General features: G+C 43.9%; 1 protein-coding gene and 1 pseudogene across 3 annotated transcripts in view; both read left to right on the top strand.

Annotated features, from left to right (window-relative positions):
* LOC140189847 (histone H2AX-like) overlaps positions 1 to 26,480 on the top strand; it is an 836,563-nt pseudogene that overhangs the window by 649,887 nt on the left and 160,196 nt on the right.
* Positions 5,533 to 26,480, top strand: part of LOC140189845 (immunoglobulin superfamily member 1-like) — a 73,797-nt gene continuing 52,849 nt past the window's right edge. The window contains exons 1-3 of one of the 3 annotated variants that reach the window (XM_072246151.1): positions 5,533 to 5,635; positions 11,193 to 11,225; positions 24,797 to 25,090. In XM_072246151.1, coding sequence (XP_072102252.1) covers positions 5,605 to 5,635; positions 11,193 to 11,225; positions 24,797 to 25,090 — 358 coding nt within the window. In that variant the 5' untranslated portion in view covers positions 5,533 to 5,604. The remainder of the gene's footprint in view (positions 5,636 to 11,192; positions 11,226 to 24,796; positions 25,091 to 26,480) is intronic. The other 2 variants (XM_072246153.1, XM_072246152.1) reach the window with 2 other exon arrangements.

Below are 26,480 nucleotides of genomic sequence, written 5' to 3' on the forward strand. Positions count from 1 at the left end.
TAATTGTTACGTACCCCGTAACTGGCTTGTTAAACCAGCAGAAATGGAACACTCCTTGGAGTCTGTGATTACTAGAATCTAATAAAGATTTTTTAGTTAAGAAAATAAGTAATACAGTACACTAACCGCAAGGATATAAATGTAACAGTTTAGAAATGATAGTATACACACATATACACAGAGATAGGGTAATAGGAATCAACCAAGCTCTATCGCAGTCAGGGGTAAATTGTCAGTCTTAAGGTGAAGCAGAGTTCAGTTCATTCTAGTGTGGATCGAAGTAATCGCTGTTGTTGTACCGTTGGGGGGCGGGGGGGGAGAGAGAGAGAGAGAGAGCGAGAGAGAGAGAGAGAGAGAGAGAGAGAGAGAGAGAGAGAGAGAGAGAGAGAGAGAGAGTTGAGGTTTCAGGCAAATCTTTTGATGCCTTCTGATCCCGTTGTGGTCACCGACCGTGACCCCTTCGTTCCGGATACGATCGTTCTTCCGTGGTGAACCCGGCACCCAGGCAAGGGCGGACACACAACAGTTTCCCACCGGTCGTAACTTTATACCCTGTGAGCTCTGACCGATTTCCGCGAATCCGTCCTCCAAACTCTCACCAACTTGTGGGGCACAATGCTCTTTCCAGGGTCTCGTGTCGTGTGTGCCTGTGCCTTAGTAAACCGCTATTTGATCCTCCCCCTGATGGGGTATCACCTGTCCATCAAACTTCACACTTCCTGTTGTCTCAGAAGGATTGTTAATGAGCAGTTCAGGTTCAAAGCAAACTGTCTGTGGCAGACGCCACATTAATGAATTGTTTGTGTCTCTCTCGTTATCTCTCTCTTCTCTCTTATTAGTATTTTGAATGGCTCTCCCTTATCTCTCGTTATCTCTCTCTCTCTCATTAACAGCATCTGTTCTGCAGCTCTGCTTGGCTTCACACATGACATAATATAATATAATCTGCACGATATGAATCCAGCTGCAGCTCTTTACATGCGTGTTAGAGAACTGCAGCTCCATCTGGCTGACCTTCGGCTGGCACGGGAGAATGAAGATATGGTAAATAGGAGCAAAAGTGACATAGTCACCTGTAGGTTGCAGCAGCCGTGTAGCAGGTAGTCAGAAGAGGGATAGCAAATTGAAAGACAGTACAGACTACCCTTCTGGTCATTCCCCTCATTAATAACTACCACTTTCGATACTGTTGTGGAAGAAGGAGCGATTGACGTCAGCAGCAACTGAGTCTCTGGTTCTTGAGTCTGGCTCTGACTCAGAGGGGAATGGGGAAGAAAGGGATGCAGTGCTAATGGGGGATTCCATAGTTAGAAGAGCAGACAGGAGCGTTTGTGGATATGAAGGAGACATCCCGATGGTATGTTGCCAATCAGGTGCCGGGGTCAGGGACGTCTCCGATTCGGTTCACAGCAGACAGAGGGACACTGAATAACCAGAAGTCGTGGAACATGTTGGTACCAACGATATAAGTAAGAAAAGGGATGGGGTCCTGAAGCTACAACAAGGGGATTTAGGTAGAAAGTAAGACGTCATATGCAGTTTTTTCTGCATACCGGCCTGTACCACGCGTCAGTGAGAGTAAGAAAAGGATCTGTAGGGAGGTGAATGTGTGGCTCAGAAATTGGGTCAAGCCTTCGTATTTCTGGATCTCTGGGATTTTCTTTGGCAAACATCTGACCTGTACAAACAGGATCCGTTCCACATGAAATCAAGTGGGGCAGTGTTGAGCAAGTTTGCCGCAACTGTTGGATAGCGTTTAAAGAAATTGACAGGGAATTTGGAACCAGAGTGACAGGGCGGAGGACGGGGCAGTTAATATACAAATAGGTGCAGTGTGTAGTGAGACGGTGAAGTAGGATAGAAAGTTGATCCAGCAAAATTGCAGTCAGTGGGATGCGTTAAAATGGGCCTTTAATCAAAATAGTAGGTTCAACAGTTCAACGGTTTAGAAGTAAGAATCACATAACCGGAAGGAAAGTGCCGGGGAAGTTGCAAAATCTCAAGACAAAATAAATAGACGTAAAGGTTTAGAAATCGATAGGAATTTAAGCTCCGGTAACATTAAAGAAAACCGAGAACAAATATAGGACTGCATGAGTTGTATTTCAAGGCATGCAGCATACAAGGTCGATGATCTTGTAGAGCAGATAGGGACTGGCAGGTACGACTTTGTAGGCGAAACCGAGTCATGGATGAAAAAAGATCAGTAGTTGAGAGCCTAACAGGAAAGGATACATATTTTTACTAAAGATGGGCAGTTAGGCTGAGGGGAGGTGGGTGACGCTGTTGGCAAAAGATGAAACCAAACCCTTATAACAAGTTAACATGGGATAGGAAGATATAGGATCCTTGTGGGTATTTTAAGAAACTACAAAGTCAGTAAGACCCTCACGGCTTACGAACAGTAGTAGGATTTGGGGTACAAATTCAAACGGAAGATAGAAGACGCATGTAAAATGGGCAATGGTGCGATAGTCACGAGAGTGTTTGATACGCGGATACACATCAAGGGTTGAAGTTTTAGGGAACTATTCGGAAAACCCAGGTGAGATACATTACAAAGAAGAAGTATACTAAAGGCAGGATGCCACCACCGCAGCTGATAAGGGAAGTCAAACACAGCATAAAAGCAAAAGAGAGGGCAGAGAATATATCAAAATTAAGTAGGAAGCGAGAGGTTTGGGAAACATTTAAAAACCGACAGAAGACAAGCAAAAGATATAAAGGAGATAAAAGATGAAACATGAAGATCAGGTGCCGATAGTGTAAATGAGGACACCGAAGTCTTTCTTTTCGCAGATACATAAAATCAAAAAGAGAGCTAACAGTGAATAAGCTCCTCAGACAATTCGACTGTCCTTCTGTGCACTCACTGTCATGCTCCGGTCCGTGAAGTCCACGTTCCGGTTCACGGTTCGGTCCGTGGACTCTGGACTCCGGGTCTTCCGGCTGTCCCTTGTTTCAGTTTGGCTTAATCATAGGCAGCCAATGCTGGTCTTGGGGCTGGGAATATTAGTGCAACCTGTGTCTGGATCGTTGCCTGTAACCTTGTCAAGTTCAACCACCGGAGCCAGACCGGAGCCTTGCCGTATCAAGATAGGGAACTGTCTATCGTTCAGTGGGAACTGTCTCTGCGCCCAAGCCTTCGCTAGGTAGGTCCGGCCGTTTGCCGCTACCTACTGTTGGGAACTGTTTCTGTGTCCACGCCTTCTGTAAGTAGTCCCGGCCGTTTGCTGCTACATAGTGTTGGGAACCGTCTCGTCGTGTTCAGCATTCTGTGCATGAGTCCCAGCCCTACGTCCTATTCTCAAGGAGGGATCCCGACTCTGTGCTCCATGCCCCTGTGTTCCTGTCTCTCAAGTTCAAGGTTCCATGTTCCCGTGCTCTAGACCAAGGCTCTGTGTTCCTGTCCTCCCCAAGACCAAGGCTCTCTGTTCTGCATTCCGGTAGTCCCAAGTCCAACGTTCTGAGGTTCCTGTCGTCCCAAGTCCAAGGCTCGGCTCTTCCTAAGTACCAAGTCAAGGCTTCCTGTTGTCGTCCTTTTCATGTCCCTCGTCCTGTACTGGAGTTCCCTCGGGGTCTTGCCCAGGAGTCTCTCGTTCTGTCCTGTAGCCTCGCCTAGTCCTGTCTCCCAAGACCACGTCATGTCCTCGCCTAGTTCCGGAGTCCGAGCCCGAGGTTCTGGGTACTTGTCCAGTCTCTGGCTCAGAGTCCGAATCCAAACTTCGTCATGTCCTCGCCTCGAAGAACCCAAGCCATGAAGTACCCAAGCCATGAAGAAGCCAAGCCATGTCCAGTCCTGTAGCCATGTCATGTCCTCGCCTAGTTCCGGAGTCCGAGCGCGAGTCAACACCCAGGTTTTGGGTCCTAGTCCAGTCTCCGGCTTGGAGTCCAAGCCCAGGCTCCTAGTTCCCAGTTCCTTCTCCTGGTCTCGCTTGCCTATCCAATGTCCTAGTCCATGTCTGTGTTCTTGTCCCAGCGCCTTGCTCACCTCCGAGCCCTGTTCAGATCAGCATTCGATACCCTGCAGTATACCAAACTGGAACATTGAATTCGACGAAAGTATTATCTACCTGCCGAACAGAGCCAACTCTATTTGGACAAGCAGGGAAGCACTGTGAGGATCATGTTTTTTTTTTTTTTTTGATTTATCAAGTACTTTCAATACCATACAGCTGTCATTGTTGGGGGAGAAGCTCGGTTTAATGCAAGTTGGAACTTCCATTGTATCCTTGATAATGACTGGCAGACCACAGTTTGTGCGGCTTCAGAGCTGTATGTCCGATATTGCTATAAGCACTGGGGACCCACAGGGGATTGTATTGGCTCCCTTCCTGTTTACCCAGTATATTTTAAGACTTTAGATACAACACTGAGTTATGTTATCTGAAGAGATTCTCTGATGACTCAGAAATAGTTGGATTTATAAAGGGAGGACGGGAGGATGAATACAGGGCCCTGGTGACGGACGTTGTCAAATGGTGCAAGCTGAATTTTCTGCAGATCAATATCAGTGAGACAAAGGAGATTGTGAAAGACTAAGCCTGCACTGCTCACTGTTACTATTGATGGTGAGGACGTGGATGTGGTGTGGACCTACGAGTACTTGAAGCTGCACCTGGGGATGATAGACTTGAGTAAAGCACCAACACAGAGGCTGTGTGCAAGAAGAGCCAGAGTCACCTCTACTTCCTGAAGAGATCCTTTGGAATATGCAGGCCTCTCCTTCACATATTCTACCAGACAGTTTTTGCCAGAGTAATCTTCCATGCGGTGGTGTGCTGGGGTAATGACATCAACATGGATGATGCCAACAGTCTCAACAAACAGATTAGAATGGCTGGTTCTGTTATAGCAGTGGAACTGGACACGCTGGAGGGTGGTAGTACGAAGGACATTACGGAATATTCTAGCAATTCTGGACAATGTTTCTCATCTTCTGCATGCCACCTTAGCTGAACAGAGGAGTTCTTTTATTAATAGACAACGACAACTGCGCCTTTCCAAAGAGCACTATCTGAGGTCATTCTTACTCTCGGCCTTTAGGCTCTATAATGAGTAAATCTATAGCCGGGCAAATGATGACCCCTTCTGTTTGACTGTTTGAGATAACTATTTTAAAAATTCTTTCTACTTCTCTTCCTGTATTTGCATGTCTGTGCATTTGTAATGTTACTGTAACACTGTTATTTCCTTTGGAATCAGCAGAGTATCTATCTTTTACCACAGAGATGAGGCTGAATAGCAAACAATAGATCGTGAATCTGCGAAATACATTGCTTGACACAGTTGTGTCTGCCAAGAGATTGGGTACATTTACATTGGATGTCGATAGGTTGTTGTCCAGTAACCAAGTCAAAGGTTCCTTGGAGACGGGAGGAGAATCGGTTTGAGAGGTATGATAAAACTGCCCAGATGCAATGGTGCGCAGACTCATTACGGCGAATTGCCTAATTCTGTACCCACGTGTGATGTCCTATGTCACGTGTTCCTTTCAGCTCCTCCCTTCTGCAGTCACATTCTTAACAATTCCTGAAAATACCAGCAGTATCAGAATCTTCTCCGCACAGAACAATTATGTGTCCAAACAGTACAAAATAGATCATGGTCACCGCCGCATTGTTGCTGTTAATCGGTGAGTCGTGAAGCTATTCCATATTTGAACGGTGGTATTCAGTGCCGACAACTTACCGTGATCGTCAGCGTGAGTACGATGAAAAGTTCTGTGCAAGATATCTTAGTTCAAGTTTATGGAATGCCTCCTCTGCTGATTCACGGACAGGCATTTTAGCGCAGTTTCGCTTTTCTGCAATCTAGATACGTTCACCTGCTTCAGTTTTATTGTGTTCGTCTTACGCCCGCTGTGCTGCTTTTTTGCTACTTGTGTTTCTGTACAGAATTAAAACAAAATGAATGTTGCTACAAGATAAAATACTGAGGGTTAGTTATCGGCGAAATTAAATTCCAAAATATGGTTTGCAAAACGCTGTTAAAAATTTCCCCTGTACAATCCATAACCCATTGCATTTTGTTGGTAGAAAATGTGCATGTACAGAGCTCAAACAGGAAGAAAAGGTACAAGCTGTTTCCCACAGTCGATGGATAGTATACTCTATATTTGGCTGTGTTTGTGCTTAGCCCGTTTGTGCCTTGTGGGCACAAGTTCCTCTTTCACTGGATTACAGTTAAAACTGGTTTCTGGTTCTGGTTAAACTAATTCTGGTTAAAACTGCCTCTTTGTTTTTGACTTCTAGCTCGTTTAACATTATATCAGAAGCAGTCATTTTCACAGAGCATGTATTATTAATAATAATATTTTTTATTCGGGTTTACCCCTTGAAACATAATTACGTGGCCTCATTTAAACTTTTTACATTACTGCTGCTGTTTCTCCTGCAAATTCATCTTCTGCCCTGTGCATCTTCCATCCCTATTTTTCTGTCGCTTTACTGCGAAATGTGTATATTTGTTTTACTTTGCAAACAAATTGTTGAAGCATACAATTGCCTCAGTTTATCCGGCATGATGTGTATCTGAGGTAAAACCGCGTTTCCGTTTCAACCCTTTGTTTCTGCAGAGCAACGCGGAAGTAATGATCTTACAACAACAGCAACAATTCAGCGAGCCTCTCCATCTTCAAATCTAGCTCATTTTGGCCTATGTCCTCGGCATGTTTCATAAGCATGCTGAAAATATAGCGCAAGCACACACATACACACATACGTGTGTGCTTGTGTGTGTGTGTGTGTCTGTGTACATATAGGTATATGCATTAGTGGCTGGGGCCAGCGAAAAATCTGTAAGCCGCTGATGTCAAGAGCAGGAACTGCAAACAGGAGTAGTCCTTTCAAAGTCCAACGTCGAGCGAATGAATGTACACCCGTAGGAATAAAAGAGGCGGGAACTTGGACGGGTCAAACCCACGGTCCTGGAAGAGATGCGAATCATTCATGAAAATGTCAGGAAAATGGTCGCTATGGACCGACCTGCTAGGAGAATGCCTCAGACAGCAGGCAGGGGATATGGGTGTAAGTAAAGTGGGCCAGAGGACAAGAGACCATGGTAGGACAAGCCAGCCCAAGGGATGTACAAACGCCAGATATCAACGGTGGCCGACCTAAGAAAGTCCCAACAATGGCTAGAAATTGCAGGTCTGTGGGACGCTGGTCATGGCTGCACAAGACCAGGCTCTGAGTAACATAAGCGGAATTCTTTCACACCAGACAAGACTTAAGATGCAGACTGTGCAAGGAATCCGCGGAAACCATTCAGCACACACAGCCGGGTGCAAGATGCAGGCAGGGACAGCACACACTGATCCACACAATCAAGTTGTAGGAATTGTGTACAGAAACATCAGAGCTGGGTAGGGATTGGACACCTGCAAGTCCAATGAGGAACACCTGAGAATTTAGTGGAGAATGACAGAACTAGGATCAAGTGGGACGTCCATATTCAGACTGATAGCAGGTACCCGCCAACCAACCTGACAATAATATTGGACTGGGAGCAGAAGAAAGCAATAGCAATAGCTGTGGCAAGCTGTGGCAAAATGTTTTAAGGAGGATATAAATTCGAAAATAGTTCGTTTTCCACATTATTGCAACTTTATACTGCATCGCCAGGAATACAATGCTTAGGAAATATGTTTTGTTAAAATAAAACTATCGCGTTGATAGTTTGTTGCTACAGTTGTAATTCTGCGGGACGGGTATTAAGATGATTATTGGCAAATCTAACTGTGGAAATGACGCAGTCACGATCAACCGATCATTGTGCGTAGGCGGAGGCCAGTAGTGCATAGAAATAAATTCCAGCAAACAGCAGATCTCATTAACTGGAGCTGAGTTAACATCGTCAAATTCACTGAAAAAATTTCAGAAGCGAGCTCTGTCCCCATGTTCAGTCCTGTGAAATCAACAGTGGTAGCGGAAAGCTATTGTGTGCAACCGTCTTCCCTTGTGTCTAGCTATTGACAGAGTGACTAATATGCATTAAAGACAGAGAGCGGATATTTCTGAAAATAGTTTTCGGTTGATTGTTCTGTGAAGTCTTTCTTCTGCGGCACAGTCTTCTTTGTATAAGAACTTGACTGAAATAAAGCCACTAATTGCCGTCGTCATAGCTTTCTGGATGAACGTTACAGATAAAAAAAAACTGTCAGTTGAAAGTTTTATTTTTTCGTAAAATTTTACCGTTGCCTTTTTTATTTCTTATATGTCACCAGGGGACTTGTGTGATAATCCATAACACGTGGAACATTTCAAATAGAGCTGTAATACCCTAAAACGCATCTAGACTTCACTTCCCTGCGCTGTCTGTAAGGGTGCCTCACCCTTATAGGTCAGCAGAGAGACATGAACCCAGGATCCCTTGGAAAACACAGCGTCGAACCGAGCTACTAAATCACCAGTTAATTCTTAGACAACGAACAAGTTATTTCCAACAAACTACCAGATGCTCATGTAATTCTCAACAAAACGAAATGCTTTCAAACGGAAAGGGTTTTTGGAGGAGAGGGATGAGAAGAGAATAAGATACCGAAGAAGAGAGAAAGATGGAAATAGAGAAAGAAAGAAAGAAAGAAAGAAGAGGAAGAGAGAATGAAATGAAGTACGAAAGAAAGAATGAAAGTGAGAAAGAAAGAATGAAAAGAAGAAAGAGAGACAGGCAGAAAACAGCAGGAAGGAGAAGAAATCGAGATAAAAGACATGTTAATAGATGCAGTAAAGAGGGAGAGTAAGTGTCGTGCGAAAAATATGCGGTTACAGAAAATTAATTTAGTTCATGCATTTTCAGACTCACAAGAATTTCAAGAGTAGCAACAAACTTACTTCCAGGGAGATAAATAATTTGCTATCAAATATATCTCATTTTAATGTCAATGCTTGCTTTTACTTCTCTGTTCCCTGTCGGTGACTCACGAGTTCATGCACTTCTGAGAGGAGGCTCAATACTGGGAAAAGTACTGACAACGGCCACCTGCACAAACTGTTTGTTCAAAATATTTGTACATAACCTATTCAGTATATCCGATATTACAAATTGAAAGAGATTTTATCAGTACAGTAGTTAACACGGGCAATGTTGAACCTCCAGAATAGCTATTTGTTAATCTTCCGCATTTAACATTTGTTGAGGAATGTGGGACTGGCTAATATGACCACATTCCTCCAACTTCCAGTTTCTAAGAAAAGTACTTTTTTTTCAACAAGTGCAATTTCCCACCTCAGATTAAACCATTTTACCACCTTACTGTCAATCTGATTAACACTTTGCTTTCCTCTCTTGACTTCGCCTTTCCACTTGTTCCAGTTCTTTGAGAAAGCAAACAGAACCGTGCATAACTTTGCTCAGCATGTTTAAATGAGCTACAAGGAAGGTTGGCGGTTGGGTACAGACCGAATGAGATATACACAGAAGTCTAAAACTAACTTGCTGTAAGAATCTATAGATGAAAAGCTATTGCTCTCACAGCCCAAACGGAGATGATTATTCTGAAGAAATTGAAGTAAATATTCGTTACGGTCCGTGCAAATGCTAATTTGGTTTTGATAGTCCTCATGCAGTCTCTCATCACGTGGTGAGTCTTTTCAAGAAAAATCTCTTCAGGTTGATAAACTGTAGTTAAACAGGGAGATAAATAGACAGATAGATGGACAGACAAACAAAGGCAGATGGATAGACAGATAGATAGATAGATCGATAGATAGATAGATAGACAGATAGATAGATAGATAGATAGGTAGATAGATACGTTTAGTAGTTCGGTTTGGCTGATTGATTGCAGGTGTGTACGCCGATCCCAGAGGTTAGGTTGCAAATTTTTCGTCACCAGTCGAACTGACATCATCTGTGCGCAATTCAGTATTGCTTCCGTTGAGTGTTCGCGTCTGATTCGTTGTTCTCACTTACAACACGCTGGAGGAACTCAGCAGGTCGGGCAGCATCCGTGGAAAATATCAGTCAACGTCAGGTCCTGACGAAGGGTTCCGGCCCGAAACGTTGACTGATCTTTTCCACAGATGCTGCCCGACCTGCTGAGTTCCTCCAGCGTGCTGTGAGTGGTGCTTTGACCCCAGCATCTGCAGAGTATTTTGTGTTTATGACTCGTTGTTCTGATTGGCTATCTGTCGCGGTGGCCTCTGGTTACCGCTGGTCCCGGCCAACCGAGAAAAGGGGAATTGACCATGAATTGTGCTATTATCACTAGTTTTTATAATATTTTTTTTTCTCAGCAGCTAAAGTACTCCACTTAATTGTTGTTCACATTTAAAAGCGATTCTCAAAATTTTATTCAATAACCCTCTGTTGAATTGAAATAAGCCTTAAAACCCTCAATAATTCATTTCAAAGAAATCTTGGCACTGTTACCCATTCCTTCCACTATGATAGTCTTCCGCACAGTAAGCCACGCTGAAAATGTACCATCGCAGCTAAAGAAAAGATGAAAGATGGAGATACCCTTCACACGACAATCCCCAGTATTTTACTACGCCATTCCCTGCTGAACAACAGAAATAATACTAATATCTAGCATGTCGCCTGATTGTATTCTCTTCATCTGTATTTAGTTATGCCTCATTCAATAATTGATACCTACTTTTAATGTGTACGGATTATGTAGGTCATGACGTATCTCTCCTTCCAAGAAATTGTCCAAATTAGCACTTGAATCGCTGGTAAATACCGGGCATCTTAGTGTATTTAATGCCTGCATGTATTGTTACATCCTCTGTAGACAAGGATGGGTTTCGACTGACCATGATGTTCTCCGTATTTTATGTTTTCGTCCCTGAATGTTGTTGATTATGTTAGTAGATTATCGGACCCAGAGAATTATATAATGACGTGGTGACTGTGAAGTGGTGTCCTTGAGATAAGAGTGTGACCATGGAATAATTGAAAGGCGATAATTGAAAGTTGTCTCTATCCACGCACTGGTCTTTCTGTTTCCGTCATGATTCTGTTCCATGGGTGAAGAATGTCCGGCGGAGACACTGCCTGATTGACAGATATCAGAGTTTCAAAGCTGTTGCTTGAACCCCGGGGTGGGGGTGGTGTTTCGAAGGAGAGCGCTTCCAGTGATGAGTCACGAAATAATGAAGAGGGTATTTCTGCGAATAGGCTTTTAAATGTTTATGTAAGAATCATGTACAAATGATGTAATTTATTTTTAATTCCCCTTACAGCGGTCGTGAAGGACCAGAGCGAAAACGTTCAAGGTGCGTGCTAAAGTCTATTTATTATTCCTATTAAGCTGCTGTTCTATCTTGCTGTTTGGTCGATGTGTTATGTGATTAAAGCAACTTTATCTGTTGTCTCTGATCTTTCTACGTCTCTGATATGATTGATACAAACCTAGTGCTTTCAAGATTAAGGCCCAGAAACAACTGGTATTCCTTGGTTTAGTTCACGGAAATGCTATTTTTGAGAGTAAGGAGGGAAGATGATAAAATATTATTATAGATGCAGAGTGAATTCGTTATAAAGACATTACTAAGAAAGGCCAACTTGAAGAGGCAAATTGGACCCACCCACAATTTTCGTAAAATCAAAAGCAGAGGTTATAATTCCAGAATTACATGTACAGGAATCTCCGCAATAAATTTCCTTCCGAACAGAACAGGGTAATCAACACAAGTACCGATATGGAATCCATCAATGTCACACAAGGTGAAATGTACAAGGTGCATTGGAACCTGTGCAGTGAACATTTTTAGCGTATGTGTTTCACACCAACCCAGAAGAAACCAAATTTGCTCGAATTGGGAAAAGGGAATAGGCATCCGATATATAAAGTAAGGTGTCTAAATGGAACTGAAATAGCTTTGAATGATTTGGTGTTTGTTATTCACAGGGTAAAGTTCAATATTAGCTTTTAAAAATCCGAGGCACGAGCGATCTCGAAACACATGCGTGTGACAATATTATAACAGATCGAAGGTCCTGAACGGCCTAATCTGCGTCATATCCCAAAATAAGTTATAGACAGATGGAAACTACAGAAAGAGTGGGTAATGCAGCAGGATCCTCTTTTGAGTCAGTATGGATGGAAGTCAGGAACAGGAAGGGAGCAGTTACTCTATTGGGGGTATTCTACAGGCCCCCTGGTAGCAGCAGAGATACAGAGGATCAGATTGGGAGGCAGATTTTGGAAAGGTGCAAAACTAACAGGGTTGTTATCATGGGTAACTTTAACTTCCCTAATATTGATTGGCACCTGATTGGTTCCCAGTATTTAGATGGGGCAGAGTTTGTTAAGTGTGTCCAGGACGGATTCCTGTCACAGTATGTGGACAGGCCGACTAGGGGGAATGCCATACTAGATCTAGTACTAGGTAATGAACCAGGTCAGGTCACAGATCTCTCAGTGGGTGAGTACTCTGGGACAGTGACTACCGCTCCATGGCCTTTAGCATTATCACGGAAAAGGATAGAATCAGAGAGGACAGGAAAGCTTTTAATTAGGGAAGGGCAAATTATGAGGCTATAAGGCTAGAACGTGCGGGTGTGAATTGGGATGATGATTTTGCAGGGAAATGTACTATGGACATGTGGTCGATGTTTAGAGATCTCTTGCATGATGTTAAGGATAAATTTGTCCCGGTGAGGAAGATAAAGAATGGTAGGGTGAAGGAAGCATGGGTGACATGTGAGGTGGAAAATCTAGTCAGGTGGAAGAAGGAAGCATACCTTCCTAAGGTTTAGGAAGCAGGGATCAGATGGGTCTATTGAGGAATAAAGGGAAGCAAGAAAGGAGCTTAAGAAGGGGTTGAGAAGAGCAAGAACAGGGCATGAGAAGGTCTTGGCGAGTAGGGTAAAGGAAAACGCCAAGGTATTCTTCAATTATATGAAGAAATAAAGGATGACAGGACTGAAGGTAGGACCGATTAGAGATAAAGGTGGAAAGATGTGCCTGGCGGTAGCGGAAGTGAGCGAGGACCTCAATGAATGCTTCTCTTCGGTATTCACCAATGAGAGGGAACTTGATGATAGTGAGGACAATATGAGTGAGGTTGATGTTCTGGAGCATGTTGATAGTAAGGGAGAGGTGGTGTTGGAGTTTTTAAATTACATTAGGACGGATAAGTCCTCGGGGCCTGAAGGAATATATTCCAGGCTGCTCCACGAGGCGAGGGAAGAGTTTGCTAAGCCTCTGGCTAGGATCTTTATGTCGTCGTTGTCCACGGCACTGGTACCGGAGGATTGGAGGGAGGCGAATGTTGTCCCCTTGTACAAAAAAGGTAGTAGGGATAGTCCGTGTAATTATAGACCAGTGATCCTTACGTCTGTGGTGGGAAAGCTGTTGGAAAAGATTCTTAGTGATAGGATATCTGGGCATTTGGAGAATCATGGTCTGATCAGGGACAGTCAGCATGGCTTTGTGAAGGGCAGATCGTGTCTAACAAGTCTGATAGAGCTCCTTGAGTAGGTTACCAGGCATATAGATGAGGGTAGTGCAGTGGGTGTGATCTATATGGATTTTAGTAAGGCATTTGACAAGGTTCCACACGGTAGGCTTATTCAGAAAGATAGAAGGCATGGGATCCAGGGAAGTTTGGCCAGGTGGATTCAGAATTGGCTTGCCTGCAGAAGGCAGAGGGTGGTGGTGGAGGGAGTACATTCAGATTGGAGGATTGTGACTAGTGGTGTCCCACAAGGATCTGTTCTGTGACCTCTACTTTTCGTGGTTTTTATTAACGACCTGGATGTGGGGTAGAAGGATGGGTCGGCAAGTTTGCAGACGACACAAAGGTTGGTGGTGTTGTAGATAGTGTAGAGGATTGTCAATGATTGCAGGGAGACATTGATAGGATGCAGAAGTGGTCTGAGAAGTGGCAGATGGAGTTCAACCCGGAGAAATATGAGGTGGTACACTTTGGAAGGACAAACTCCAAGGTAGAGTACAAAGTAAATGGCAGGATTCTTGGTAGTGTGGAGGAGCAGAGGGATCTTGGGGTCCATGTCCACAGATCCTTGAAAGTTGCCTCACAGGTGGATAGGGTAGTTAAGAAAGCTTATGGGGTGTTAGCTTTCATACGTCGAGGAATAGAGTTTAAGAGTCGCGATGTAATGATGCAGTTCTATAAAACTCTGGTTAGGCCACACTTAGAGTATTGTGCCCAGTTCTGGTCACTTCCCTATAGGAAGGATGTGGAAGCATTAGAAAGAGTACAGAGGAGATTTACCAGGATGCTGCCTGGTTTAGAAAGTATGCTTTATGTTCAGAGATTAAGGGAGCTAGGGCTTTACTCTTTGGAGAGAAGAAGGATGAGAGGAGACATGATAGAGGTGTATAAGATAATAAGAGGAATAGATAGAGTGGATAGCCAGCCCTCTTTCCCAGGGCACCACTGCTCAATACAAGAGGACATGGCTTTAAGGTAAGGGGTGGGAAATTCAAGGGGGATATTAGAGGAAGGTTTTTTTACTCACAAAGTGGTTGGTGCATAGAATGCATTGCCTGAGTCAGTGGTGGAGGCAGATACACTAGTGAAGTTTAAGAGACAACTAGACAGGTATCTGGAGGAATTTGAGGTGGGGGCTTATATGGGAGGCAGGGTTTGAGGGACGGAACAATATTGCGGGCCGAAGGGCCTATACTGTGCTGTACTATCCTATGTTCTATGTTCTATGAAGAGTTAAAGGGCTGGAGCAAAACGGCATTTGATAAGACAGGAGAATGGTCCGTGGAGGAAAGGGAAGCAGGAGGGGGAGGATGGGGTGGCGATAGGCATGTGACGACAAGAGGTAAGAGACCATAGTGAGGACATTGAAGAAGAGGGAGAGAGAATGGTGAAAAAAAAAGTTCCTGGAATTTCGAGAAACCGATGTTCATGCCGTCAGTTTGGATAATCATGATGACGAAGTAAGTAGCGTCATGCCGATATTCCATTGTCACAACACATAATGATTGCACATTGCTACACAGTTACCCGGCTATCCATGCTACATATAGACAGATTTTCTTCACCGCGAGTAAAACTTAGTAAACGTGACGATGAATTCGGAAATGAAGGGTATGTGTAGAAAATTCAGACAAGACATTGAACTTAAATAACATATTCATATTTGCTAAAACACGTATAAAGATTACGCTGAGGTTATGCGTGGTCTGAATCGATTTATTCTCTGTATTTGCATCTCAACTGATGAAACCTGTCCATAGGGACGGAGTCTATGTGTCCGCTGAAGGGATCACTTTTACTTGTAAAACAAATAAGTGTCTGTATTCGAAGAGAACATTTCTCCTGAACCAAAAAGGGGAATATGTGTCCAGTGAATTCAGATACATTTCTGAACGAGACAGCGCCAAGTTTACTAACATGGCAATGTCGACCGGCTCGGAAGATTACAGCTGTTCTTACACATGCGAAAATGTAGAATCGGAGAAAAGTGAATCGGTGCAAATAACTGTCCTGGGTGAGTTTAATGTTTGTCGATTTAAGGATATGTTGTATTTACTGATGCCTGCGAGTGACGGAAAAATATTTAGACTGACAGGAGTCATAAAGAGAAGATTAAAATTTACTTTCACTCCCGCCCTCTCAGACTCCTTCATGTGTTTGTAATGAGCGTGTCTTCACCAGAGTTATAAAGTCGCCGAACAGTACAGCACAGAAACAGGACCTTCGGCCTATCTAGTCCGTTCCGGAAGATTTAAACGGCCTACCCCCATCGGCCTACACAGGGAACATAGGCTTCCATACCCCTATCATTCATGTACCTAGCGAAACTTCTCTTGTTTGCTGAAATTGAACTCGCATGCACCGCTTTCACGGGCCGCTCGCTTCGTGCTCTCACAACCCTCTGAGAGAAGAACTTTCGCCGCAAGTTCCCCTTAAACTTTTAGCTTTCACACTTAACCCATGCCCACTTGTTGTAGTCCTTTCAAACTTCAGTAGAAACACCCTGCTCGCATTTACTCTATCTCTTAATTTTGCATACCTCTATCGCATACCTCTATCAAATCCCCTCTCAATTTTCTACGTACCATTAAATAATATACAAACCTGTCAATCTTTCCATATATCTCCGGTCATCCAGAGCTGGCAACATCCTTGTAAATTTTCTCCGTACTTATGCAAACTTGCTTATATTATTTCTGCAAGTATGTGAACAAAACTACACACAATACTCAAAATTAAGCCTCACCAGTATAATATCCCATCTCAGGTACTCAGTCCTTTGATTTATGAAAGCCAGTGTGAAAAATCTTCCTCTCCGACCCTATCAAACCGTAAAGATACTTCCAGTGAATTATGGACGTGTATTCCCATATTGTTCCTTCCATCGCATTCCTCAGTTCCCTCCCGGTTACTGCGTAAGACCTACGCTGGTTGGTCTTCCCGAACTGCAACAACTCTCATTTCTCTGCACTTAATTCCATCTGCCATTTTCAGCACATTTTTTCTTGGAAATCTAGATCCCATTGCAAGTCATGATAGTTTTTCTTGTTGTCCACCTCACCCCCAATCTCGATGTCATCGGCAACTTTGCTAATCCAGTTAACCACATTATCATTCAGATGGTTGATATAAACGACAAACAGTAACATACCGAGCACCGAACCATGCAGCACTCCAATAGTCACAGGCCCCCAGTCCGAAAGGCAATTATCTACTATTCTCTGGCTTCTCCTACAAAGCTGATGTCTAATCCAATTTACTACCTCATGTTGAATGCGAATGACTGAAAATTCCTGACCAAACCCCCATGTGGAATTTGGTCAAATACCTTGCTGAAGTCCATGTAGACAACATTCACTGCCTCGTCTCCATCTACTTTACTGATAGTTTCCTCGACAAACTCGATAGGATTTGTTAGACACAACTTACCTCGCATGAAGCCACGCTGACTAGCCTTAATCAGTCCATTTCTATCCAAATGCACATATATCGGGTCCTTTAGATTACCTTCCAATATCCTTCCCTCTACTCGTGTCAAGCTCACAGATCTATAATTGCCTGGTTTATTTTTAGGTCTTTTCTTAAACAGCAGAAAGCATTGGGTATCCTTCAATCCTCTGGTATCTGACCAGTCGCTAAAGATGATTTAAACATCTCTGTTGGTGCCCCGGACATTTCCACAGTTGCTAATCGGCAGGATCCAAGGGAATACATTGTCAAGTCCTGGGGAACTATCCATCCTAACTTTCCTCAAGACAGCAAACACTTCGTGCTCTGTTACCTGTACAAGGTCCATTACGTTGATGCCGTCTCGGCTCTCTACTGTAGACTGCGCATCCATCTCCCGAGTAAATACAGATGCAAATAAATAAATAAATAAATAAATAAAATGAAATCACCTGAGATCTCTCAGATCTCTTTTGGCGCCAAGCCTTGATTGCCATCCTGATCTTCCAGAGAACAAGTTTTGTCCCTTGCAACACACGCAAAATGCTGGGGGAACGCAGCAAGCCAGAGAGCATCCATAGGAATAAGCCCAGTCGAGGTTTCGGGCGACGTGTCGGCCTGACAAAGGGTCTCGGCCCGAAATGTCGACTCTGCTTAGTCCTACGGATGCTGTCTGGCTTGCTGCGTTCCACCAGCATTTTGTGTGTGTTGCGTGAATTTCCAGCATCTGCAGATTTCCTCGTGTTTTTGTGCCTTGCAATCTTTTTGTTCTGAAGATATCTCTGGAAGCCCTTAGAATTCTCCTTCACCTTGTCTGCTTAGAATGGACATGTCTTTCTTTAGCGTTCCAGGTTTTGTAAGTGTCTTCTTGCATTTCTTGTGCTCCAGAAGCAACTCGTTTCTTCCTATCTGCCTATACCTGCAATGCAGCCTCCTCTGTTCCTTAACCAGGATCTCAATATACTTTGTTTATTCACACGTTTTCTTTACCTGCTCCTTTTATCATTACCTTTTATTCTGACAGGCACATACAGTCTTTGTACTCTCAGGTTTTCAGTTGTGAAGACTTCCTGCTTACCGTGTACACCTTTGCCAAAAAACAGCCTGCCCTAATCAACTTTTGCCAGATTGTTGCTGATACAATCAAAATTGGCCTTTATGCAATTCAGAATCTCAACCCGTTGACTAGGTCCGTCTTTTTTTTTTCAAATTTACTCTGAAACTAATGCAATGTGATCACGAGATGAAACGTGTTCGCCTACACAACCCTTTGTCACCTGCCCTATTTCATTCCCTTATAGCAGATCGCACAGTCTTTTGCTGAGACTTCTACGCACTTATTCAGGTAACGCTCGTGAACACATACCACAAATTTTTCCCATCTAGTCATTATACAGAATGGAGTTCCCCGTCAATTTGTGAAAAGATAAAACCATGTCCGATAACAAGGTAATGTTTCTCAGAACAGTCTGCGATCTCTCTACAAATATGTTCCTCAAAATCGGTTGGACTGTTGGTGGTCTGTAATATAGTCCTGTTAATGTGGCCATAGTTTTCTTATTTCTCAGTTCCATCCATAAAGCCTCACTAGCCACTAAATGTTATGCAAAGCTTCGTGAACTCCAAGTGAAGTAGCAGCGCTGCAGTGAGTGCCCTCTTCGTAATTACATTTACACGCGAGGCCTAGAACAGGTACTCTGAAAGAAAAAGACTGAGCAATATAAAATTGCTGACCCTTTCCAGCTCTGATCGTCTGATGAAGACTGGCTCATAGACGTCTGGTATCCCACTCTTGAAGTCAAAAATCTGCTCTTTAATCTTGATCACATTGTGTAAGAGATTGCTGTCATGGCAACTGTCTGACAGGTACTGAATCTCTCTTCTGCTTGCTGACACGTCAGCACCATTCATTCTGCCTTCGACACTGGTATAGTCAGCAAACTTGACAGACCCCTCACAGTCTCCATCCAGCTAAAATGATTCATCTGCCACTCGTTTCATACTCATCACCTGCAGCCTATTTAATCCCTTATTACCCACAGTCCCTCCTTACACATCAAGCCGTCCTGCTTCAAACAATTGCTCCTCATCTTAACTCATCCTGCCGGAAGTTTAGCCTGCTCCCTATGTTTAGTGCCACCTGGTGGCTTGTCTATTACTAAAGATTTTGTTTATTGCTAAAACATCTACCTCTTCTGCTTTTGTGTCAAGCGTTCTCTATATTTTCTCACACTAAAGCTAATTTCCTAGTTTGTTCCGAGAACTGTAAACAGAAAACTGCTATCGGTATTCATAAGCTGCATTACTCCTTTATGGACTAGTCATGTTAAGTCTCCCTCATGCTCCGAATTTAAATCTAATAGTCATAAACCTTATCATTAATTGCCATCCGCAGTGTTCTGCTTCGGTGTTTCTGTTCTTCTGATCTTTCTTTTCCTACATCACCTGCCACACTAAATCCGATTTTTGTTTTCATCAGTAGTATTTAACTCATATAATTACAAGCACCTTCTGGCAGAGTAGATGTGGACACGATATTTGCTACAGTGGAGGCAGCTATGATTAGAGAACAAATATGAGAAAGCATGTGCTGGTAATGGAGACATTTCAGAGGATAAAGTCTATGTGTCAGCTGAATGGATCAAGTTAACTAGTTGGATAACTGGTTCGGTACATTCCGATGGCATCTTTCACCTGTACAATAACCGACAACCAGTAACTGAAAAACCGTCACAGTGAGGCAGCGCGACGTTCACCATTGCAAGTGGAGGTGATGCATCGAGCGTTTACACGTGCACAGCGCCCGGTAGAAAGATATCCTCAGGAGTAAGTGAAAAAATAAAGAGAATGCTTTGTAAGTGCTCGTTACCATGGCACACCTCAGCTACAGTTGCAATTTTTGTCCTGTATGCGTATTTGTCACCACCTTAGATTCGGACGACGACAGTGGTATCGTCAGCAAACTTGATTGTAGCATTAATGCTTTGCCTAACCATTGCTCTAAGAACCAGTGACATGGCGCATATTAGAATAAATATGCAGTTGCAATAGAATATCTCAACTCGTAACCGTCGCTATCTTCTCCTTGCTTTTATTGTTATTGGACCGGTCTTCTTGTGGGAAATGCTGGAAGATCAGCTCCCAAGTTTCAACATATATAAGTAGTGGTGTTTTTTTTCCGGACTTTAATGAAAAGCAGGCGTAAACCAAGACTGTTAAAGATTTCCACGGGCTATTTTAATCATTTCCATGCCATATCTATAAGGTACGCTCGTGCTCGCGTTCTCTAGCCTGCAAGTGAAGATCGCGCCCAGTCTCCCCCAGCCAATAGGATGCACCTGTCACACGTTCCAGGCTCATCACCTGCAGCCTAATTAATCCCTTATCTCCCGAAGTTCTTCTTCACTCATATACCATCCAGCTTCAAGACGGTTTTTCTCGTCTTCTCTCTTCCTCCCTAAAGCTTACCCTGCTGCCTGTTGTGTTTAGTTTCTGTTCTCTCCTGTCTTGTTCCCATTCGTGCCTTGTCTATTACTACTAATTTCATTTGTTGCCAAACCGTCTCCCCTATTCTGCTTTTGGGTCAAGCCCTCTCTATATTTTCTGATAGTGTTACTTTGAGCTAATGTCCTGGTTTGCCCGGAGAATTATAAAAAAGCTGCTATCGCTATTCGTGAGCTGCATTACCCCTTTGTAGGCTATTCATATTAAAACTCCCATATGCTCGGAATTTAAACCGAATATTCATTAATATCTGCGTTAATTGCCAACGGCAATTTTCTGCTTCGGTGTTTCTGTCATCGTGATCGTCGTTTTCCAGCATCCCAAGCCACACTAAATTGTATATTTTCTGTATGAACGAAAGTATTTACCCCATATAATCAGAGGGACGTTCTGATAGATTTGATATGGAGACGGTCTTTCCTCTAGTGGGGGAGTCTAGGAATGGAGGCCAAATATGAGAAAGGGTGAGCTGGGATTGGAGACGATCCAATGGCGTTTCAAGAGAAAGATTCAGCAGGTGAAAGGGTTAACGTATACGCAGCGTTTGCGGCTCTGGACGCTACTCGCTGGTGCGTAAAAAAATAAAGGTTATGCAGTCTCATTAAAAGAGTTTGGACTTTGAAAGGTCTGCGTAGACTGGATGTAGAGATGATGTTCTCCATAGTGTGAGAGTCTTGGAACAGAGGACACAGCCTCGGGTCGAAGGATGGTCATTTTGAACAGAGATGAGTAGGAATTTCTTCTTCTAGAGGGTGATGGATGTGGTATTCATTTCCACAGTTGGCTCTGGAGACCGTCTTTGGCTATATTTTAATGGAAACAATAGGTTCTTTATTAGTATGGCAGTCAAAGGTAGCGTGTGGAATACAAGGATTACAGGGTTAAGAAGGATAATAAATCAGCCAGGATGGAATGGTGGAGCGTACCTTACAGGTGGAATGATCTCAGTTTGCTCCTATGGCTTATGTTCTTATGTCTAGGTTTACCAAAATAGTTGCATGTCGCAGCTATTTCTTGCATTATTGTTTGCATGATTTATTTCCTTCTCTCTGCACACATGGGCTTTGACGGTCTTTTATAATGTATTGTTTTGGGTTTCTTGCTTTCTTGCACAACAACTCCAAATTAAACTTCTGTCATGGTCCGCATTCCGGTTCACGGTCCGGTACTTCGATCCTTGTTCCGGTATTTCCTGTTTTCTCCTTTGTACTGTTGGGTGCCTTAATTTAGACACCTGTTTCTCATTTCGGGCTGGCACATAAGTACCTCGGCAAGCCAGGGATTATTCGCTGTACTGTTCCCTTCCCCTTCCTTCTGAAGCCTCGCCTGCATCCCCCTCAAATGCAACCGCCGGAGTGGGACCGGAGCCTTGCCACGCCAAGATAAGGAACTATCTATCGTTTAGTTTGGAACTATCTCTTTGTGTCCCCGTGGTTAGTGTCCGTGTCAAAAAAGAGTCTCGGTCCTCTGTCCTGTTCCCAATGAGGGGTACCGGCTCGGTGTTCTGTGTTCCCATGTTCCAAGTTCCAGGCGCCTTGTTCCAGTCCTGTCCAAGTCAAGACTCGTGGTCTCGTCCTGTTCAGGTGTCCTTCGTCCAGAATAGGAGTCCCTCGGCAGTTTACCTCGGCAAGTGTCCTCGGCAATCATCCTGGCCTTGTGTCCGAGACAGAGCCCTGGCCCTGAGTACTAGAAATGGTTCCGGCCCTGCGTCCTAGAAAGGTTCCTGGTCCTGCGCTCCAAGGAGGAGTCCGCTCCGTACTCAAGAGCCTAACCAAGCCGAGTCCAAAAGCCGAACCAAAACTAGATCAAGAGACCCGTACTGTGCTGGACTTACCTCGCCCAGCCCAGGGGATTCCTCGCACAGTGCAGGAGTACCTCACCCAGCCTGCTGCTGGAAATTCCTCGTCCTGTGCTGGAGATCCCGCGCCCAGCCCGATGCTGCTGTTCACTCGTCCTATGCTGGAGTTCCCTCATCCTGTGCTGGTGTTCCCTCATCCTGTGCTGGTGTTCCCTCGTCCTGTCCAGGAGTCTCTCGTCCTGTCCGAGCCACGTTCAAGTACGTCGTCCTGTCCAAGCCATGTCCAATTACCTCGTCCAGTTCAAGCCACGGCTTTGTGATCTTGTTCTGTCCGAGTGCCTCGTCCTGTGCAGGAGTTCCAAGTTCAGTCCCCTAACCACGTCCTGCCCTTGCCAAAATCCTAGTGCCGAGTCCTAGCCAATACACGGGATCCGGTTCCGAGTTAAGACCCAGGTTTCGAGTCCCAACCAAGACCGAATTTCCGGGTCGTTGTCCAGGCTCTGGTTCCGGAGTTCCCAGTTCCTGGACCAGGCCCTGTCTCCTACTCTCGTTCAGGGCCTGTTGCAATGTCCAGCATCGTTTCTTCCCCTGCTTTCTCGACAAACCTAGTCCTGTTCCTAGTATTTCAGTGTCTGTGTCTTGCATTTGGGACAGCTCCCAGCGCCGCTTTGTGACAGATTCACCAATGTCCAAAACGACTTCCATATAATATCCTATCTCAAGTACTCAGTCTTTTTAATTATGAAAGCCAATGTGCCAATATCATCATGTCCTACGCTTTTAAGCTGTAACGCTGCTTTCAGTGAATTATGGACCTGTATTCTCATGATGTTCCTTCCATCGCATTCCTCGGTTACCTCCCGTTCACTGTGTAAAACCTATCGAACTGCATCACGTGCAGTTTTCGGCACAAAATTCCGTCTCACATTTGTAGTCCATTTTTCTAGCTAGTCCAGATACCGTTGCATGATATGTTAGTCCTTCTCGTTGACCACTACACTACCAATCTCGGTGTCATCCGCAACATTGCTGATCTAGTTCACCTCGTATCATCCAGATCGTTGATATATGTGATAACAACGTACCCAGCACCGACGAATGCTGCACGCCACTAGTCACAGGCCTCCAGTCAGAGAGGCAATGATTCACTATCACTCTCTGGCTGTCCAACAAAACGAATGTCTAATCATACGTCTAACTGTACAGAAACACAAACTGCTATCGCTGCTCATTAGGTGAATTACTCCTTTATAGCGTAGTCCTATTAAATCTCGCACATACTCTGAATTTAAAACCAATGTTCATAATTGCAATCCGAAATGTTCTGCTTCGGTGTTTCTGTCCACGTGATCTTTTCTTTACTGCATCACATGAGACACTGACTCCGATTTTTATTCTGTTCCGTAGTATTTAACCCCTATAATCAGAAGCACATTCTGGTAGAGTGGATGTAGACACCATGTTTGCTACAGTGGAGACATCGAATACTAGAGGGCAAATATGAGAAAGGATGTGTGGGAATTGGAGACATTTCAGTCGCGTCACAAGAGAGATTCAGCAAATGAAATGTTGAATATTATATGCCCCCATTGAAATTCTGGTGCCCATTCACTGAAGTTTAAAAGAATAACCGGGGGTCTCATTGAAAGCTTTTGAACTTTGAATGGCCGACGCAATGTGGACGTGAAGAGATTGTTTAATTTAGTGGGATGTTTCGCAGTTCCACCCATGAATTATCATTTAACAAGTTCTGAAGTCTGCCCTGACAGCATTGCTGTGACATTTTCTCTGACTAGAACCTCCAGCTCTCCTCCTTTAAGCCCACCCGCTATGGTGTGTCTGGAGGAAAGGACAATCGCAATACTGAGCTGTCAGCCCTGCTCCTCCTACAGCCAGATCGCACTGATGGGTATACTATCATAATTCCAGGTGTTGACCTATGCCCTGAATTCAACTGTCTTTTCAACCATACGTCTTGCTTTGGCTTAACGCTTACGCAGCTCTGGATTTTACTGGCATCATGCTCAACAGTTTGATTTCTGAATTCGTCTGAGATCTAACAGCATCTATCTCTCCAACAACTCTACGAGTTCTTCTGGTCCTCTGGTATCCATCTTCTTGCTTCTCTAGATGGATCCCACCCTCGGATCCTTGCAGCACGAGCAAAGCTTCCTGTTGGGATATTAGTCCCCTTCCAGTTCAGTTGCAAACTGTTTTTACTGTACAGGATCCACCTTCGGTGGAAGAGTGGCCAATGATCCAAACATCTGGCGCCTTCCTTCCTGACAAATCCTTAGCCACATGTTCAACTGTATAATCTTCCTATTTCTGGCCTAGTAACACGTGGCACTAGTAGCAACCGTGTAAGATATTACCCTGGAGTTCCTGCTCTTTAACTTAGCAGAGCTTTCTAGTCGATCTTTCGTTCAATCATACAGACAACCGTCACTTATTGTCTCTACGAAAGGCTCTTCTACACATACAAATTCACGGGGGTGGGTACGGTGTTATACGATGGGAATTAAGAATGAGAAATAGGTTGTTGCACAGAATGGGTTTTGCACTGAGTTACTGAGAATTTTGATTCCATACGCTTGAGTACAGTCTGAAATCAAATAAATTTCCTTCCTTCCAGCTCGACCAGAGAGACCACGAATAAAAAGTGACAGATGGGATAAAGTCTACTTGTCAGATGAATTGGTCGAGTTAGCCTGCTGTATAACTGGTTCGGCATGTTCCGATGGCACCTTTCACCTGTACCAGAACGGACAACCAGTACAGCAAGAGCCAACACAGCGAAAGAGAGCGACGTTCACCATGGCAAATGGAGGTGATGCATCGGGAACATACAGTTGTTCATACATGTGCACGGTGTCCGGTAGAAGAATATTCTCAGAAGAAAGCGACAACATAGAGATAACAGTGGTGGGTGAGTGTGTTGTTTTCCTATTCAAGCAGCTGACAAATGCACACAATTGGAGCAAGAGTATTTCGACAGGGAGGTCCGCCTATGGTAGTGCAAACACAATATCTAGTCACACTCATCTTTGTTCCACACGTGTGTACTACGACCAAGCATACCGCCTCTTCAATCTTCCGGTTTTGCCGAGCGAGTCATATTTTTGCAGATATTCAGATATGATGGGCACAATTGAAAGTTGAAAGTTGGAAGTAAGTTTATTGTTGAAGTACGTATATGTCACCATATCCAACCCTGTGATACATTTTTTGCGGGCATACTCAACGAATTCGCAGTACAAAAATTACCGTAATAGGTTTTATAGAAGACCACGCCAATTTGCACTCAAATAGGTGCAAATAGTAACAAATTTCAAATGCAAAAGGAAAGAAATAAGATTAGTAATACACAAATAAGCAATAAATATCGATAACCTGTGATGAAGAGTCCTTGAAAGTCAGTCTAGAAATTGTGGGATATTTCAATGTCCGGGCAAGCGGAGTTGGATGCAGTTCTCCCTTTAGGTTCAAGAGCCTGATGGCTGAAGGGTAATAACTGTTCCTGAAGCTGGTGCTGTGAATCATAAGGGTCTTGTACATTCTTCCTGATAGCAGCAGCGAGAAGAAAGTAAGTCACTGATGATTGATGCTACTGTCCTGCGACCGCTCTTCATGGAGATGTGTGTATTGGAGGAGAGTAATTTCCCCGTGATAGAATGGGCCATATCCAGTACTTTTTAAGTGATCTTACGCTCAAGGTAGTTTGTGTTTCTATACCAGGCTGCGATGCAACGAGTCAATATACGCTCCAGTAAACATCTATAGAAGTTCGTCGAAGTTGCAGATGTAATGCCGAATTTTCGCAAAATCCAAAAGACATAGAGTCGCTGCCGTGCTTTCCTCATAATTAAAATTACGTGCTCGGACCAGAACAGGTCTTCCGACGTAATGACACTGAGCAATGTAACGTTGCCGATCGTTTACACCTCTGATTGTCTGATGAGTACTAGATCATTGACACTTGGATTACCCGTCCTAAAGTCAATGTTCAGCTCCTTAATCTTGATCATATTTTGTAAGAGTCTGTTACTATGGCACCCGTTAGCCAGATTTTCAATCTCTGTCCTGTATGCGTATTTGTCACCAGCTTTGATTCGGCCTACTACGGTGGTATCATCAGCAAACGTGGATGTTGCATTGAAATTGTGCTTATCCATACATTCACAAGCATGAAGTGAGTAGAACAGGGGAGGCTAAGCACACAGCTGTACCTGTGTGGATGGTGATCGAGAAGATACTGTTACCAATCAGAACAAACCGGGATCTCCAAGTGTGGAAATCGAGGATGCAATTGCACAATG

Source organism: Mobula birostris, chromosome 29, assembly GCF_030028105.1.
Source record: "Mobula birostris isolate sMobBir1 chromosome 29, sMobBir1.hap1, whole genome shotgun sequence".
In the NCBI taxonomy this organism is placed as follows: Eukaryota; Metazoa; Chordata; class Chondrichthyes; order Myliobatiformes; family Myliobatidae; genus Mobula; species Mobula birostris.